Genomic DNA, 14,959 nt, shown 5'->3' on the forward strand with positions numbered 1-14,959 from the left:
TCTGACGCGCAGGTTGAAAACAATTAAGGCCTCTGTGTCTGTTGACGACGCACGCGCTAATCGTGCATCTATTTATTTGTCTGCTCACGCCTATTGTTCCAGTGATGGAGTATGGGTTGGAGGGCATCTATTCTCCTCTGTGCGTGCGCGCAGTAATGAGAAACGCTTATCAAGCCCGTCCAGCCCGGTGCCGTCGCCCCCCAACAAACCCGCAGGTGGGCCAGAACTGCTCGCCTTGGGGTTTACGCTGGGAAATAATGTTTCCTTTATTACCTGGGGATGAATTTAAATCACTTTTAGGAATCACTCCACAAAGAGAGAAAGGGAAAAGCAATTTCCCTCCACATTTATTCTCATTCTCGTCTAATTCGAGCCAGGAGTGCTTTCCGTGTCACTGGGGGTGGCTTTTACGCCAGAGAGGCGCGTTTTAGCGTAATACTAACAAGAACCTCGACAATGAGTTGGACAGGAGAAAGGGAGGATGAAGAGGAGAAAGGGAGCAGACCGGAGATGAGGTGGAACTGCTGCATCAGCTGTGGGACTCCACAAAGCTTTGATGGCTTTGAAATCCCACTAAAAATCAAAGAAATGCTGTCAGAAACAGAACCTCCTCGTTGGAGGTAACGAATCCGTTGACCTGCTCCGATGTGGAATCGACTCGGCTATGAGGCGACGCTTGTTACAAATCTCTGTCGCTAATTTTAAATGCACAGGAGGCCCAAACGCAAGAGGAACACCATCATTTGAAAAATATTGAGATATTCAGGAAGACATTTTGAACCTCCATCGACTGCAATGTGAACGATAATTTCAAAGTCATCCAGAATCCAGGATCTTTTCTGGATCATCAGCAAAATGTAATCCTCTGTTCCTGGTAACGTTCCCAACATTTCCTGAAAGTTTCACCAAGATCTGTCCAGAACTACTTGAGCTATGTTGCTAAAAGCCAGCCAGCCAGACAAATCAATTTAACATCTTTTTTTTTCTTCTTAATTTAAACATTTGTGCAGTTTCTGCCTTCGCGGGTCAAAAACAGGAATGCTACTTGCTAATGGCGTGGATGATGCTTCTCATTCTGTTGCTAATTGTGCGGTTTTTTTTAAGGGGACGATCTCACTGGATTGGACAACAGCTGCCGCAGACGATTGAGCGTGAGACAGCGAGACAGCGGGACAGCGGGACATGCACGCGTGATGTGCAGGCCGATGACAGACGGACAGAAGGGCTCCTCAACGCGACATACAACTCTAACAGGATTGGAAATGGTACCCACCAGCTGTAAGAGGTAAGGGAGAAAGAGCAGGGGATGAGAGTCAAGGAAGGAGGGGCGAGGAGGAGGAGGAGGAGTGTTGCTTCATCATGCCTGGGACGGAATTAGCTGTCATTTAGCCGCCAAGTTGGGGTTTTGCCGCGACAGCTTGGAGGAGATGGATAAGGGGGGATAAATAAAAAGAAATGGCGGAGAAAGGGAACAAACGCATCATCAAACGATGCAGGCCCAGCAGGGGGCCTCGGGATACACCCGTCTGAGAGTTGGGTGTGGACGGGGCAGCATCGGCCTGGTAACCCATCCGTCTGCAGGCTGGGGGGGGGGGGGGGTTACGCCACTCTTTATGCTCCATATTTACCCTCCTTTCAAATGCACAGACGGACAGATACGCGGTCCAGCCCGGGCGCCCCTTTGATGCTCGTCGACGCCGCTGCGTGATGATGTCACGCGGCAGAGAGCGAGGGGAGGGGAGGCATGATCAAAGGAAAAGAGGGGAGGGATGAAGACGCAGGAGAGGATATCCAAGACAACAACAGGACAAAGATGGCGACTGCGTCTGCTGTGGGACGTTCCACCGGCGTCCAGACCTCCGGATCATCCAGAGGAACCCTGGACATTCCGTCCCCTCATTCTAACGGGATGACCACCGGCATGGCGTGCCGGAACCACCAAGCCAACCTCGGCCACCATTACCGCCGGGCTAACACGGTAAGATCCCCGCCTACCTCAGCCTTTCCGCCGCTCACCGCTCGCCGCCCCGATGTCTGGCGAGCATCGCTCCATCCAGGGCATTCGTCTCGAGTCGCCGTCCGTTCTAATAACACATTTTCGAGCCGTTTTCTTTCTTTTTCTCGGCCCCTTTCCCTTTCATCGGGCTCTTTGCCGGCTAATATAGGCCTCTCTTTGCCATCAAAGGCAGCACATCAATTGCCTTGACTCCCGAGTGTATGTGTGAGGGTGAGCGAGAGAAAGGGAGCGGAGAAAAAAAGAAAAAGCAGCAAGTATCAGAGATCAAGGCACGCTTTCATGCCTGATTTTGGCCCTGGTAGGGTTGTGCTTTCCATCATCTCGCCATCGCCCCCCCCCGAGCCCACGCCGTCCTGGGCTTGGAGAAGCGCTCCGCACCCATCTGTGTTTTCCCTCACCTGCAGCGGCCGCAGGAAAATCTCATGGCTTTTTATCTCAAAGTGGAAGGAGAGACATTTCTTCCCGGGTTTCTTTGAGACGAGTCGGCAGCGACCGGGCCAGAGCTCTGCCCCGACGATGACAATACGTGAAACAATATTTGAATAAGCAGCAGGAGGGCAAGCCGGCTAATCCACTGTGGCTAATCCAGCATTGGTGCAGGCCATAGCTGGAGTATTCAAGCCCGTCACAATGCACATCAGCAGGACGCCATGGCAGATACACTGACACGCTTACTGCAGGCACGGCTGGGAAAGGCCAGCAGATGGATGGAAGGGTGGAGGTTCATTAACAAATACCTGCATGAATCGATTGGAACCCTTGATATCGATTCTTTCGTGTCTAACTTTATTATAGACCTGAAATATCGATATCTAACAGAACAAAAAGGGTCCACTGTAGGTTCTTCGTCTTCCACGGCCTTTGTAGCCGAACAAAATACTCGTCTTCCATTAATTTCCTTTAAAGAGCAGAGGTCTGTTTCTCTTTTAAGAGGTATATAATGAAGATTTCACTCGCTGTGAGTATCTAAATGGGTCTTTGTGCCAAGGAGGCCCCCGAGAGATAAGCCTGTTTCTGACAGGCCTCCACACAGACGCCCAAATCTGCTGTGGCAGCTGGAACAAAGGGACCCCTGAGCTGGACCTGCACACTGACAAACCCACGATCTCACCCGTCTGAAGGGGGCTGCTTCGATTTCAGAATTAATAATCCAGTGGTAACAACTCACTGTTCTGGTCGCAGACTCGACAATGCTCAGGAAGTCGCCCAGGGGGCGCCGCAGACGCTTCAATCAGCTCGCCAGCAATCAGCTATAGATGTCGTAATTATTCAGCGCAGGTTGTGTTTCATCATTTTCTCCTCCACCTACTCATTAAGCATTACATGTATAGATATAGATATCAAATATATAATAATAGAAAAGCAAAGCCTTCATTTAAATCCAACAGAATCCTTTCAAATAATTCAAATACTCCTCTAAAACCACAACGTGTCGGTTTTACGCATCTTAATTTAGGAGCATTAGAGTTGTTTGGGGGGGGGGCAGATTTTGTTAGCCGTTTGCCCCCCCCTCCGTTCCTGCCCTTATACTAAGCTAAGCTAACAGTGTTAGCTCTAACAGATAGGCAGATTGATAGATATAGAAAGAGTGATGAAGAACGTGTGACCAGGTGTATCAGCATCCCTCCTCATGAGATGACCTTTCTTCATCTAAGAGCTCAGAAACACACACACACACACACACACACGCACACACATGCACATATAGACACACATATATAGCTGAGATTCATTATAGATTCATAAGTGCCAACATGCCCCCAACCCCTCCTCACCAAGACATCATAAAGGTCAAGTTCATCTTCCTCAGTATTCTCTTTGTCTCCCTTCCCTCCCTCCTCATTGTCTCTTGGGCGCCGCGGCAACCATAACAACACCAGCCTGTTGCAGCACCAACCTGCGTGTGTGTGTGTGTGTGTGTGTGTGTGTGTTGACTGCTGAGGATATAAGGCAGAGCGATAGGAATACATTTGCATAATAAAGTGCGTTTAACTCGGCTGTGAGGTCTGCCAGTCAGACACACTGTAAAACATTTCATCTAGCATTTTCTCAAGCAAACAAGCCGCCCTATCTTCATCGCCGCCCTTCATCGCCACCCTATCTTCATCGCCGCCCTGTCTTCATCACCGCCCTTCATCTCTCGCAAAAGTCAGTGACAGCATGCATCCGTCCTTGACGAGGGCAAATGGGATATTAGCATTACCTTTTATTTAAAATCTGTTTATTTAACAATAGATACCAAATGTGGGACATAACCGGAATAAGTAGTCGTGCATTGTGTTGTTTTGTTGTTGTTGTTTCCATGGTAACATTGGCTTTTTAAGGCGTGTCTGAAGGCTGGTTATTTTATAATATTTAGAAAACTGCAGTGTTCTAATTTATAATCTAAATGGCATACTAACCATAATATGAACATTTATTTTTTACTTTTTTTATGAGCATATAATGCTAACTATATATTCTATTGTCTCAAGCTTTACATATGAATTAACCATGTTGGAGGTGAATAATTTTAATAAATGTTTTAAATGTTCTGTAATTGTTAAAAGATGTTTTGTTTGTTTCCCAGGTTCGGATCACCGTGGGGGGGACCATCCGTCCCAGACCAGCCGGAGATGAGGGACAGGTGTGTGTGGAGCTCACCTGGGCCCCGGGGCCTGCTGTCTCTTCATGGGACAGGTGTGTGTGTGTGGAGCTCACCTGGGCCCCGGGGCCTGCTGTCTCTTCATGGGACAGGTGTGTGTGTGTGGAGCTCACCTGGGCCCCGGGGCCTGCTGTCTCTTCATGGGACAGGTGGCGTGGACAGCCAACGGGAGCCCAGGTGAACTATTTTGACAACTGCATTTCATTGTTTGAGTTAGACGTATTCAGAATTCATATTTAAATATGACAATTAAGTCCAATACTGTACGAGTAAAATGAGTTTGTGTACATTCAGAGCCGTTTGGCTGCAACGTTCGTATCAATAGGTCTTTAATTTAACTATACAAACATGAATCTCAATATTCCCCCCCCCCCCCCTCTCTCTCTCTCTCCTTCCCTCTCTCTCCCCCTCCTTCCCTCTCTCTCCCCCCCCTCTCTCTCTCTCCTCCTTCTCTCTCTCTTTCTCAGGCAGCGGTGGCTGTTTGCTGCTCTTGACTGACTGACAGCCCAGCGGAGGCGCCTGACATGCGGGATGCTCAGGTGGGAAGCCTCGCCCTGTGTCCTTTAGCGGAGGTGGGCTCCGCTGACTGAACACCTGTGTGGAGGTAAGTTACGCCTTCCGGTGTCTGCCATTGTCTCTCACTGACATGCGTCTCAGATTTGTATCACGGCTGATTTACCCGGCGGAAAAGTACAGAAAACTGTACCTGCCGACGGCGGCTCTGTTTCTGTCCTCTGTCCGGCTGTTTTAATTTGTTTCAGTTTAAATGATTTCAGCATTTATATTAATTTCTACATAAATGTTTTGCACAAGCAAGACGCAAATATTACCGTAACCGAGGCTGACAGTCAGAGTCCATTTACGGCTGGCGACTGTATTGAAATGCGCCTTGTTGTCAGATTGTGTAATGACATGTTGCGGCCGCCAGAGGCGCTGTAAGACCTATCACTTTCTTCACGTAGAAATACCACAAATAGATCTTTAAACTCTATTAGTAACTAGTAACTCGAGTATTGGTACCTATATTTTTATTCAATTCAAAGATACAATTTTTTTTTAATTATTAGATGCTACAAGCAGAACGCTGAGCTCGGCTTACACTTTAAGTCCATCAAAACGGTAATTTATTCAATGTATTTGTTTATTTTTCCTTTCCTTGCTTCCATCAAAAGATGGAGACAGATGTTAATATGAATCTGAACGTGCTTCATCTCGTATGTCCAAAATCAGTATTTACTTAAATTGTTGAAGGATTATGCTGTGTGTCGTTTGGTGAAATCATTGTGTGTGGGATTTCTGGAGACTGTTTGGGTAATTGTGATGTTCAGATGACTCTTGTGTGCAACATATATCCCATTATACTTCAAAGGGATGGTTGCATGTTTTACTAAATTGAGATAATTGATGAGTTTGCACGAGTGTGTTCTGAAACTGCATTCAGACTGCATGAATAGTAATGTCAAGGGAATATTCTGAGATACTGCATGGTTTCCTTTCCTCTTTTTTTTATTTCTTTTTTAGCTTTATACTAAAATTACAAAAATGAAAATGTATGAAACATTTAAGTTTAAATATAATCACTCTAGAATCAGTTACCACGTTTTAAAAAATAACTGGAAAAAAAACCTTTTCCACGATTTTCTAACTTTTCTATTACTCTGAAATGCGACTTAATCGATAATCAGAGGTGGGAGTTCGCTTCTATTCGACGTCGTTCTATAAACGTGCTACACACACACACACACACACACACACGCACACTCACACGCACGCGCGCCACACGGGGTCGGCGTGCACGCACGTATTCTCTCGCGCTGGTGTTATTGCTCGCAAGCCAGCCACCATGGGGAGTTGAGGGGCAGCCGACGGGTCATTTTGGTGAATATTTAATACCGGAAGCTGATCCATATGCTGCGTCGTGGAACACACAGTCCGCGCCTCCATCCCCAATGCAGCGGATTACGGGGATCGGGCTTCCAGAGACGGTAGGAAAGACACTGGTGGGAAACACGGCACGTAAACGCACCTAGCTAAGCTAGCCAGCTAACAAGCTAACCGAAGCTAGCTAGCTAGCACCCCGAGCTAGCTGGCGCTCCGAGTCAGTAGAGTGGGAAAACGTGCCCTCGCTTCCCTGTTTCGTTTGATCTCATGCCGGCTGTTTTGTGCGCGTTGGCCGGCCACAAAGTTGTGTTTACTTTAGTGTGAGTTTGCTCGGAACTAGCCGCACAAAGCTTGTGTTTTAAGTGTTGTGCACGCAGGCCCCTTGTGCGGTTGTAGAGTTTGTTTCTCTACCCATCCCCCCACCGTCTCTCCAGGCCAAGATGAATGAGATTCTCACTTCAAAGCGTTGGCACTGGTGGTGGCATTGCAACAAGGCTAGCTAACGGCGTTAGCTTGTTAACATTAGTTGGCTATTTTGAAAGCGGATTCCTGCCGACATGAAGGTGTGGAGCTTTGGTTTTCCCACTATTAGCTTTCGAGCCAAGTCGGCTTGAGTCGTGTTGGTGAACATTAAGCTTTGACTTCTGAAACAAACAGCATCAAAGTGTTGTTGTTGTTGTTTGTGGTTACTGATAGCATCTAATGCTAACATGTAGTTTGTTAACGAGCTTAGATGGTCGGTTGGCTTGTCATAAAACGCGTAAGTGTTGTGAGAAGTTTCTGTGTTGTGTGTCTGCTCATCTCGTCGAGCTTTAACAGTGTTGTGTGCCGTACATTTATAAATAGAGAGAATAGACGAGTCTTAATAATATAGCATCTTTATCAGCTATGTAATGTCTTTTTCCTTGTGCTAACTCTTTGCTAGAGCTAACTGCTTATCTTGTTTCTATCGCAGGGTGAATTGTATGCCAGCAAAATCGTTGCTCGAAGGCCAGATTTGACCTCTGCCTTGTGCAACCAGAGACATGAGTGTTGTCAGAGAATTACATGGGATTGGGTACAGGGGGGGCGGCGGTGGTGGGGTTGTGGCCTCTCTGAACGGCCCTACCCACTTTACCGAGGATGCGCCACGACCCCCTGTTCCTGGTGAGGAGGGATCTGATGTGGACCCCCCAGTCCAGTCAGTCAGTACCCGTCCAAACACCCTCTCCCAAACACTTGGCTATCTCCCATCGTCCTCGTCATTCAAAATGGGGGATCCATCCAGCTACACGCCTTCCTCATCATCTGCGACCCCGCGTCGCCCCGATTTGGACCTGGGCTATGAACCCGAGGGCTCCGCTTCACCAACTCCACCTTACCTGAAGTGGGCCGAGTCTCTTCACTCGCTCCTCGACGACCAGGAAGGCATCCAGCTGTTCCGAAACTTCCTGCGTCAGGAAGGGTGCGCGGACCTTCTCGACTTCTGGTTTGCCTGCTCGGGTTTCAGGAAGACCAGCCAGGAGAAGAGGGCGAAGCTGGCCAAGGCCATCTACAGGAAGTACGTTGTAGATGGAAGTGGGATTGTGTCCAGGCAAATCAAAGCGGCCACCAAGAGCTTCATCAGAGATTGTGTTGGAAAGCCACATCCGGACCCTGCCATGTTTGAACAGGTAAAAACGCCGTGAGTGAATGACTCCAAGAAGTTTCCAATAAGATCAGTGGATGTCGGATTACACAGGTTGAAGATTAAAAACAAATTCTAAAAGGAGTATTTGGTCCCCAACAGATATGTTGATATTTGGAGGATATGTCATCTTGAAATAGAAATCTCCAGTGCAGGTTTGCAGAACATAGCAAGAAATAATTTATGTCCCCCCCCCCCCCCCCCACTGAAACGCATCGTCAAAAGTCGTGTTCATATACGTTCTAAATTTATCCAGTGCTAAAACGGTTTAGTTGAGCGCCAGCGTTTCCACAGTGTGCTGTAGGCTAACATGACCCCCGCGCCGGAAAATCACTTGTCTAAATATTGGGTCAGTTTGATGTTGGATGAATGAAATGGAAATCATTTGTGAGGGAAGAGCAGCACCCAGATGGGCTTCAGAGCGCACAAGCTAGAGTGTAGCTCTAATTCATCTTCATAGAGAGCATCAAAAAACGGGCTGGACCCTCCAGAGAAGCAAGTCATTTTATTTGAGCACCAACCCACTCACTGTGTTTGTTTGTTCCAGGCCCAGATAGAGATCCAGGGCACGATGGAGGAGAACACTTACCCTTTATTTCTTAAATCTGATCTGTACCTGGAGTACACTCGGACAGGAGGGGAGAGCCCCAAGCCCAACCCCAGCGATCAGAGCCCCTCGTCGGGTCCAGCCAAGCCTGTGCCCGGGTATTTACCCACACTAGATGAGGATGAGGAGTGGAGGTGAGACGTTTGTTTACTCAAGAGTGTTTGGATCTTCATATGCATCATCGTGTTTCGTAGCGTCGTTGTCCTTTCAAGGTCATCGTATCTGATAAAAAGCCAACTCTCACCTTATTTCAGTTGTGGAGGAGGAGGAGGAGGAGTGAGGGAGGTGGAGGAGGAGAAAGAGGAGGAGTGTGGAGACACGCCAGCTGGTCGGCTGACTCACTGCCTGCTGATGCAGACGGCGCCGCAGAGAGCCTCGGCCAACCGGAGGAGGCAGGACAGCAGGGAGTACAGGTGTGTGTGTGTGTGTGTGTGTGTCAGAGTTTCTATTTCTGTTACTATATCTTATGATCTCGTATCTGCCAGCTCACCGCATCATAACCCCCCCCCTCTCCCCAGGCCGTGGCGGGAGCCGGTAAACCCGTACTACGCCAACATGGGTTACGCTCGCGCTCCAGCAACCAGCGCCAACGACAGCGAGCAACAGAGCATGTCGAGCGACGCCGACACGCTGTCGCTGCCCGACAGCAGTGTGTGAGTGCACACAGGAGGGCCGCTAAATGGCCGCGCCGCTGATATCCGGGTTTCACTGACGCTTATCGTTGTCTTTGTGCTGCGCAGAGACGGCATTCCTCCGTACAGATATCGGAAGCAGCATCGCAAAGAGATGCACGAAAGTGCCAAAGCCAACGGACGTGTGCCCCTACCTCATATACCTGTGAGTTGCACGAGCACACCTCATTTAGCCTCGCGGCTGCGTTGGTAACGTTGGTAGCAGGCAACGACGGATGTCTGGTAGCTCGCCGGCTCGTAACGAGGCAAATATTGACAGTTTAATTACCTCCTTTACCGGAATGAACTCGAGGTATTACTGCTGCCTGCGTTTACTAAACGTATTTGCTGACGGGCGAGGCGTCGGACTTATCGCAGCGGGGATTTGTGGCCCATGATTGTTGTTCTCTCTGTATCTAGCGCACGCACTGCATGCCAAAGGACATCCACGTAGAGCCGGGGAGATTTGCAGCGCAGCTAATCAGCAAGCTGGAGACGGTTGTCAGAGAGAGGGAGGCTCAGGAAAGGCTCGAAGAGAGGCTCAAGCGAGTCCGACTGGTGAGTGTTTGGCGAGCCGCGACGCGCGTTAAGCTGCGGCGACCGAGTCCGTCTGCTTGTTCCCGGGCGTTCGCAGCAGGGGTTGTGAAATAATATCTGTCTCCGCCTCCAACAGGAAGAAGAAGGAGAAGATGCTGACGTCTCCGTGACAACCTCCATGTCTTCAAATGGCATAAGCCTCCCCCTCCCCTCGTCACTTCCGCCTCTCTACGGCGCCCGTTACTCGGAGACCACTGCTAACGCCGCTACGGTCGCCACTTACGGCGGTCTGGTGGCCATGGACGACTCCCACGACGATGATCCCGAATCTATTTTGGATGAGCACGTGCAACGTGTGATGAAGACCCCGGGCTGCCAGTCGCCGGGGGCAACTAACAGCACCTTAGGAGGTCGCCACACACCTCCCAAAGCGTCGCGTTCACCCGACGGAGGGACTGGGCCGCCTCATTACCCCCCGCACCGAACAGGAGGTCACGGCGTTCCTGCTGCAGGGGTCAAAGGTAAGAGGCTGTGTTGACATTTGCTTGGTTCACAGTTAAATTCAGGTGGCGAATGATGCTGAGTTGTGGAGTGTAGGATGCTGTTGTCACGCCAACGCTCTCTTCCTCAGGTGTGCATCACCACAAGCAGCCGTACCACCACAGAGGAAGAGAAGGGCAGGATGAAGGGGGCTCCAGGTCTCAGGCCAACGTCGCGTGGAACGGAGACTCCTCCAACCAGTACGCGGGGAGAAGTCGTAACTACGCCGACGGGGCCGGAGCCAGCACGCTGGAGGGAATGGGCTACAGGTGAGCTAGCTCAGCTGCTGAAGCCGCGGCGCCCTGTGCGTTTCATTGAGCTGATCAGTGTGCTGTCGGTTCACTCTGCAGCAGTAAAGGCAGCACGTTGTCACGGCGAGGCTGCAAGAAGGCGTCGGAGACGGCGGGCAAAGGTGACGAGAGTGGGCGGGGCACGGAGACCCAGGTACCGCTGGAGGATCTGGAGAGAAACCAGAAGATCCTGCAGTGGATGATGGAAGGAGACAGACAGAGGAAGAGCTCACACGGGTGAGTGGGAGTGGGAGGGGGAGGGGCTGTGGCTTTTTGCTGACGGAGCAAAAGAAGAGGCGGGGCCAACAGCAATGACACATTATCAATGAAGAACACGGTGAAAAAAAAATGGTACGTTTAGAAGTGTCTGGAAAGAATTCGCCTAAACATGAAAGGGCTAACAGATGTGCGCCGGCGCAAACCCGAGGGGAGAGCATTCCAGAGGTTTGGGCCAGCCACACTGAAGGCCCTCTCATCCATAGAGCACAGTCTGGGGGGGGGGGGGGGGGGTCAGTGGAACGTAGTCTGGGAGGGGGGGGGGGCTGCAGGGATATCCTGGAGGGATTCATCAAAAAGGATGGGTCCTTTTTAAAATAGAGGACTGCAGGTGAACCCTGGACATGCATCCAATCAAGGGGCGGGGGGTTCCGGGGGGGGCTGTCTGAAGTTTAGGCCTCGTAAGCATGGTCCACAGCGGTTAGTTCTGGATCCTCTCATCCACACGTCTTTGGCTTGGTTTGCTTCCCAGCGGCAGCACCAGCAGCTCCAGGCGGACGCCGACCAGCAGCGAGTCCCCGCGGCCGACCTCCGTGGAGCGGCCCGGCGCCGTGCACCCCTGGGTGTCCGCCCAGCTGCGCAACAATCCCTCATCGGTGTCCGCCGCCGCCGCGGGCTCGCCGTCCACCCAGGTCCAGCCCTCGCACCCTTTCATCCAGGACCCAGCTATGCCCCCCAACCCGGCTCCCAACCCCCTCACTCAGCTGGAGGAGGCTAGGAGGAGGCTGGAGGAGGAGAGGAGGAGAAGCGCGCTGCAGCAGGCCAAGCAGAGGTAGGAGTGACGCGGCTTCGCCTCCTCGTGCGTTCGCGTTTCCTCTTCCTGGAGACCCGACGTTGTGGATCTGTGCTTCTCTCAGGCACAAGTCGGGTAAGCGGCAGGTGTGTGAGAACATGACAGTGGCTTACTACTTCTGCGGCGAGCCCATCCCGTACCGAACATCCGTCAAAGGCCGGGTGGTGACTCTGGGCCAGTTCAAGGAGCTGCTTACCAAAAAGGGCCATTACAGGTAAGACGCTTTGAGATGTAGGAGGGTAAGAAGGAGCTTTTCCTTTTCGTCGCCGGCTGATGGACCGCTGCGTTTTTATTTCCCCGCAGGTTCTACTTTAAGAAAGTGAGCGACGAGTTTGACTGCGGCGTCGTGTTCGAGGAGGTGCGTGACGACGACGCCATCTTGCCCATCTTTGAGGAGAAGATCATCGGCAAGGTCGAGAAGGTCGACTGAAATTCGGGAACAGGAAGATGAAACGGAGGAGAGAAAAACGGATCATTTGTACAAAAAAAAAAAGGAGGTAGGAAGAGAAGATGGAGTGGGTGAAAGTCGAGAGATCGAAGGAGCGATGTTTGACAGAAGGGAGAAACTCAAATATTAAGGAGGTGGTTGGTTAAATGGAATATCTGAATCTCTGCCCGGATCGAACCCGCATGCAGCAACGAGGCCCGGCCGGATGAAAGGAAAGAGCATAAATTATTTCACTTGTCTTGTGTCCACTGTGGATATTCGAGGAGCGCTGTTAAAATCCCATGTCTGACCAGTCTTCCACTTCCACTGCGATGGATGGGAAAGGGTGAGGGGGGGGGGGGCGTCGTCTTCCACTTCTGCTCTGGAGTTGCCTGTCCTCCACAGACCATTACGATGCTGCTACATTACCATGGAAACTCTTCAATCGGTGCTCGGGACAGTGAAGAAAGCCGTCTTGTTCCATTCGTGAGTGTCGCTGCCTCTCGCTGTCTCCTCCTCGTCGGCGTGCGACCAGAGGAAAGGACGGAGGACTCGGGGGAGGGACTGGAAACTTTGGCCTGCTTCTCCTCTAGTTTGACTTGGTAGCCTCAAAGCAGAATATTCTCACCTTTGATTCCTCGATGTCACGCAGCGATCGCTCGCGCCGCCGCGTCGAGGCCGCAGTTCTCCACACAACTTGTTTACCAAAGCTAGATATTTTTGATAAGACAAGTACCCTCGCTACTTGTGTCATTTTATTTGAGTTGTCTACGTACAAGGCAGGTACTATTACTTATTAATGCAGCCTAATTTCGTTTATATCTCAACTTAATGTTGTATAATTGTGTATGCTGTGGAGCGAGCTCATTCGTCGCTTCGGGGCAGCCATGTTTGTTTCTTCCGGTCTGTAACGCACCTCAGCTCTGTAACGTTTACCTTGCCGTGTGCAGTTCTCTTCTCCTACGTGATAGATTTTTAATTTTAGGATTGCTGCCCCCCCCCCCCACGCACACGCACACACACACCCTCAGAAACCTTGAAACGCACCGTTGGGGTGCCAGCCCATGCGCATCATCTTTTCCCGCTAATCCCAAACCTGCTCTTAGCATAAAGGCTTTGTAATAATTAAACAAACTTGGGCTGAATCCACTGATTGTTTCTAGTATCAGTTATTGGCCATAATTTCTCAATTGTATTCTGGATTGATCGGCCGATCCATAAACCTCTCATATTAATTTGAAACGTCAGACCAGTTTGAAGAGATTTTATTGTCACGCCAGATAAAAAGCTTCAAAATGGCTTGATTTCCAAATCATGACGACTATTTGGGCATAAATCCTAAAAAAAACCAATCAAAGGAAGATCAAATCAAAATGTCTTTATTTTGTAACTTATATAATGTTTTGTCTTCAGACCCTTGTCTTTATGCTAACAGAAGCGCTCCTGCTGCAGCTTCATATTTAACTCGCAGACTAAGACATATTTTCAACAAACGAATCAATCGACTCGCATCGGAGCCGAACTGCGATGAGGGCCCCGAGGCTTCGACGAAGCGGCGTGCGGGTGAAGCACGGCTCACACACCGGCTGTGGGAGCCGAATGGAATCTGACTTTTTAGAATGCGTGCGTGTCCTGAAAGGAACCCCCCCCCAGCGAGCCCGTCACCAGGTCTCCTGTATTGATGTCAAACCATCAGCGTTAACGACGCTCCCGTTTATTGAATGTGTCCGTCGAACACGGATCCTACGTCTGGCAGGAATGGCGAATTCAATTCGTCATTGAATTTCTGCACAGCAAGGGAAACGTTGTCCTTCCTTCAACCCGCCATGCGTTCTGTATGAAATGGACATTTTAGATATGTATTTGTTTATAAAAAGAAGTAATTTTAATAATCGCCAAGCATGTTCTTTATAAGGAATGTTGTCCTCATGAGTTGAATTTTGTTTTGCTCCCCCGCCCGATATATCTAATCTGTTTTATTTGAATGATATTTTATTTTTTATGATTACAATTCAGCGGAACAAAACAAACAAACCGCATCTGTCGTGTCGTCAGTTTGTGTGAAACACAGTGCCTTCATCATTTTATCTTTTGATAAACCAACCCGTGCTTCTGTTGTCCGTTTTTACCTCCAATCGAACCCAGCCGTGCTCGATCACTTCTGCTGTAAATATGTACATTATCATTTCATACGTGTCTTCAGACCTGCAGCACATGTTTCCACGGTGTTTCTGTTTTTCAAAGGTAAACGCCGAGATGTCACTGCTGGTTCCACTTGTACATTTCTTTTAAAAAGGTACTTCATAATAAAGATGTTGAGTAAATACTTTGTCTCTTGTCCAGTTGCCTTCTTATTGTTTTGCAGCTTTCATTAAAATGCCTGAATACTGTCAACTACCTGAACATTCACTTGAACTTAATTGGGATTTGGATAATTCTAATTTATACATAAGTACTTGTTCAGTTTGGTTTAAGCCAAATATCTATGTAAACTTGTGTTTGTGTTCCAGTTTATATTCAGTAATTATGTGTAAAATACACTTTTTGTCTTTCCAACAAGATGCAAGTTAAAACGAATCCAGACTAAAGGAAAGTTTGAAGATACCAAAG

General features: G+C 49.4%; 1 protein-coding gene across 1 annotated transcript; it reads left to right on the top strand.

The window, feature by feature from the left end:
* Positions 1-7,567: 7,567 nt before the first annotated feature.
* LOC137906583 (axin-1-like) lies at positions 7,568-12,654 on the top strand. Its single transcript, XM_068750869.1, has 12 exons — positions 7,568-8,194; positions 8,756-8,949; positions 9,070-9,228; positions 9,334-9,468; positions 9,556-9,652; positions 9,907-10,044; positions 10,160-10,544; positions 10,655-10,832; positions 10,914-11,090; positions 11,602-11,901; positions 11,987-12,136; positions 12,226-12,654. Exons 1-12 carry the CDS (start codon positions 7,568-7,570, stop codon positions 12,350-12,352), a joined length of 2,667 nt encoding a protein of 888 aa, XP_068606970.1. The 3' UTR covers positions 12,353-12,654.
* The last annotated feature ends 2,305 nt before the right edge of the window (positions 12,655-14,959 follow it).

This window comes from Brachionichthys hirsutus, chromosome 17 (genome assembly GCF_040956055.1).
Source record: "Brachionichthys hirsutus isolate HB-005 chromosome 17, CSIRO-AGI_Bhir_v1, whole genome shotgun sequence".
NCBI classification, from domain to species: domain Eukaryota; kingdom Metazoa; phylum Chordata; class Actinopteri; order Lophiiformes; family Brachionichthyidae; genus Brachionichthys; species Brachionichthys hirsutus.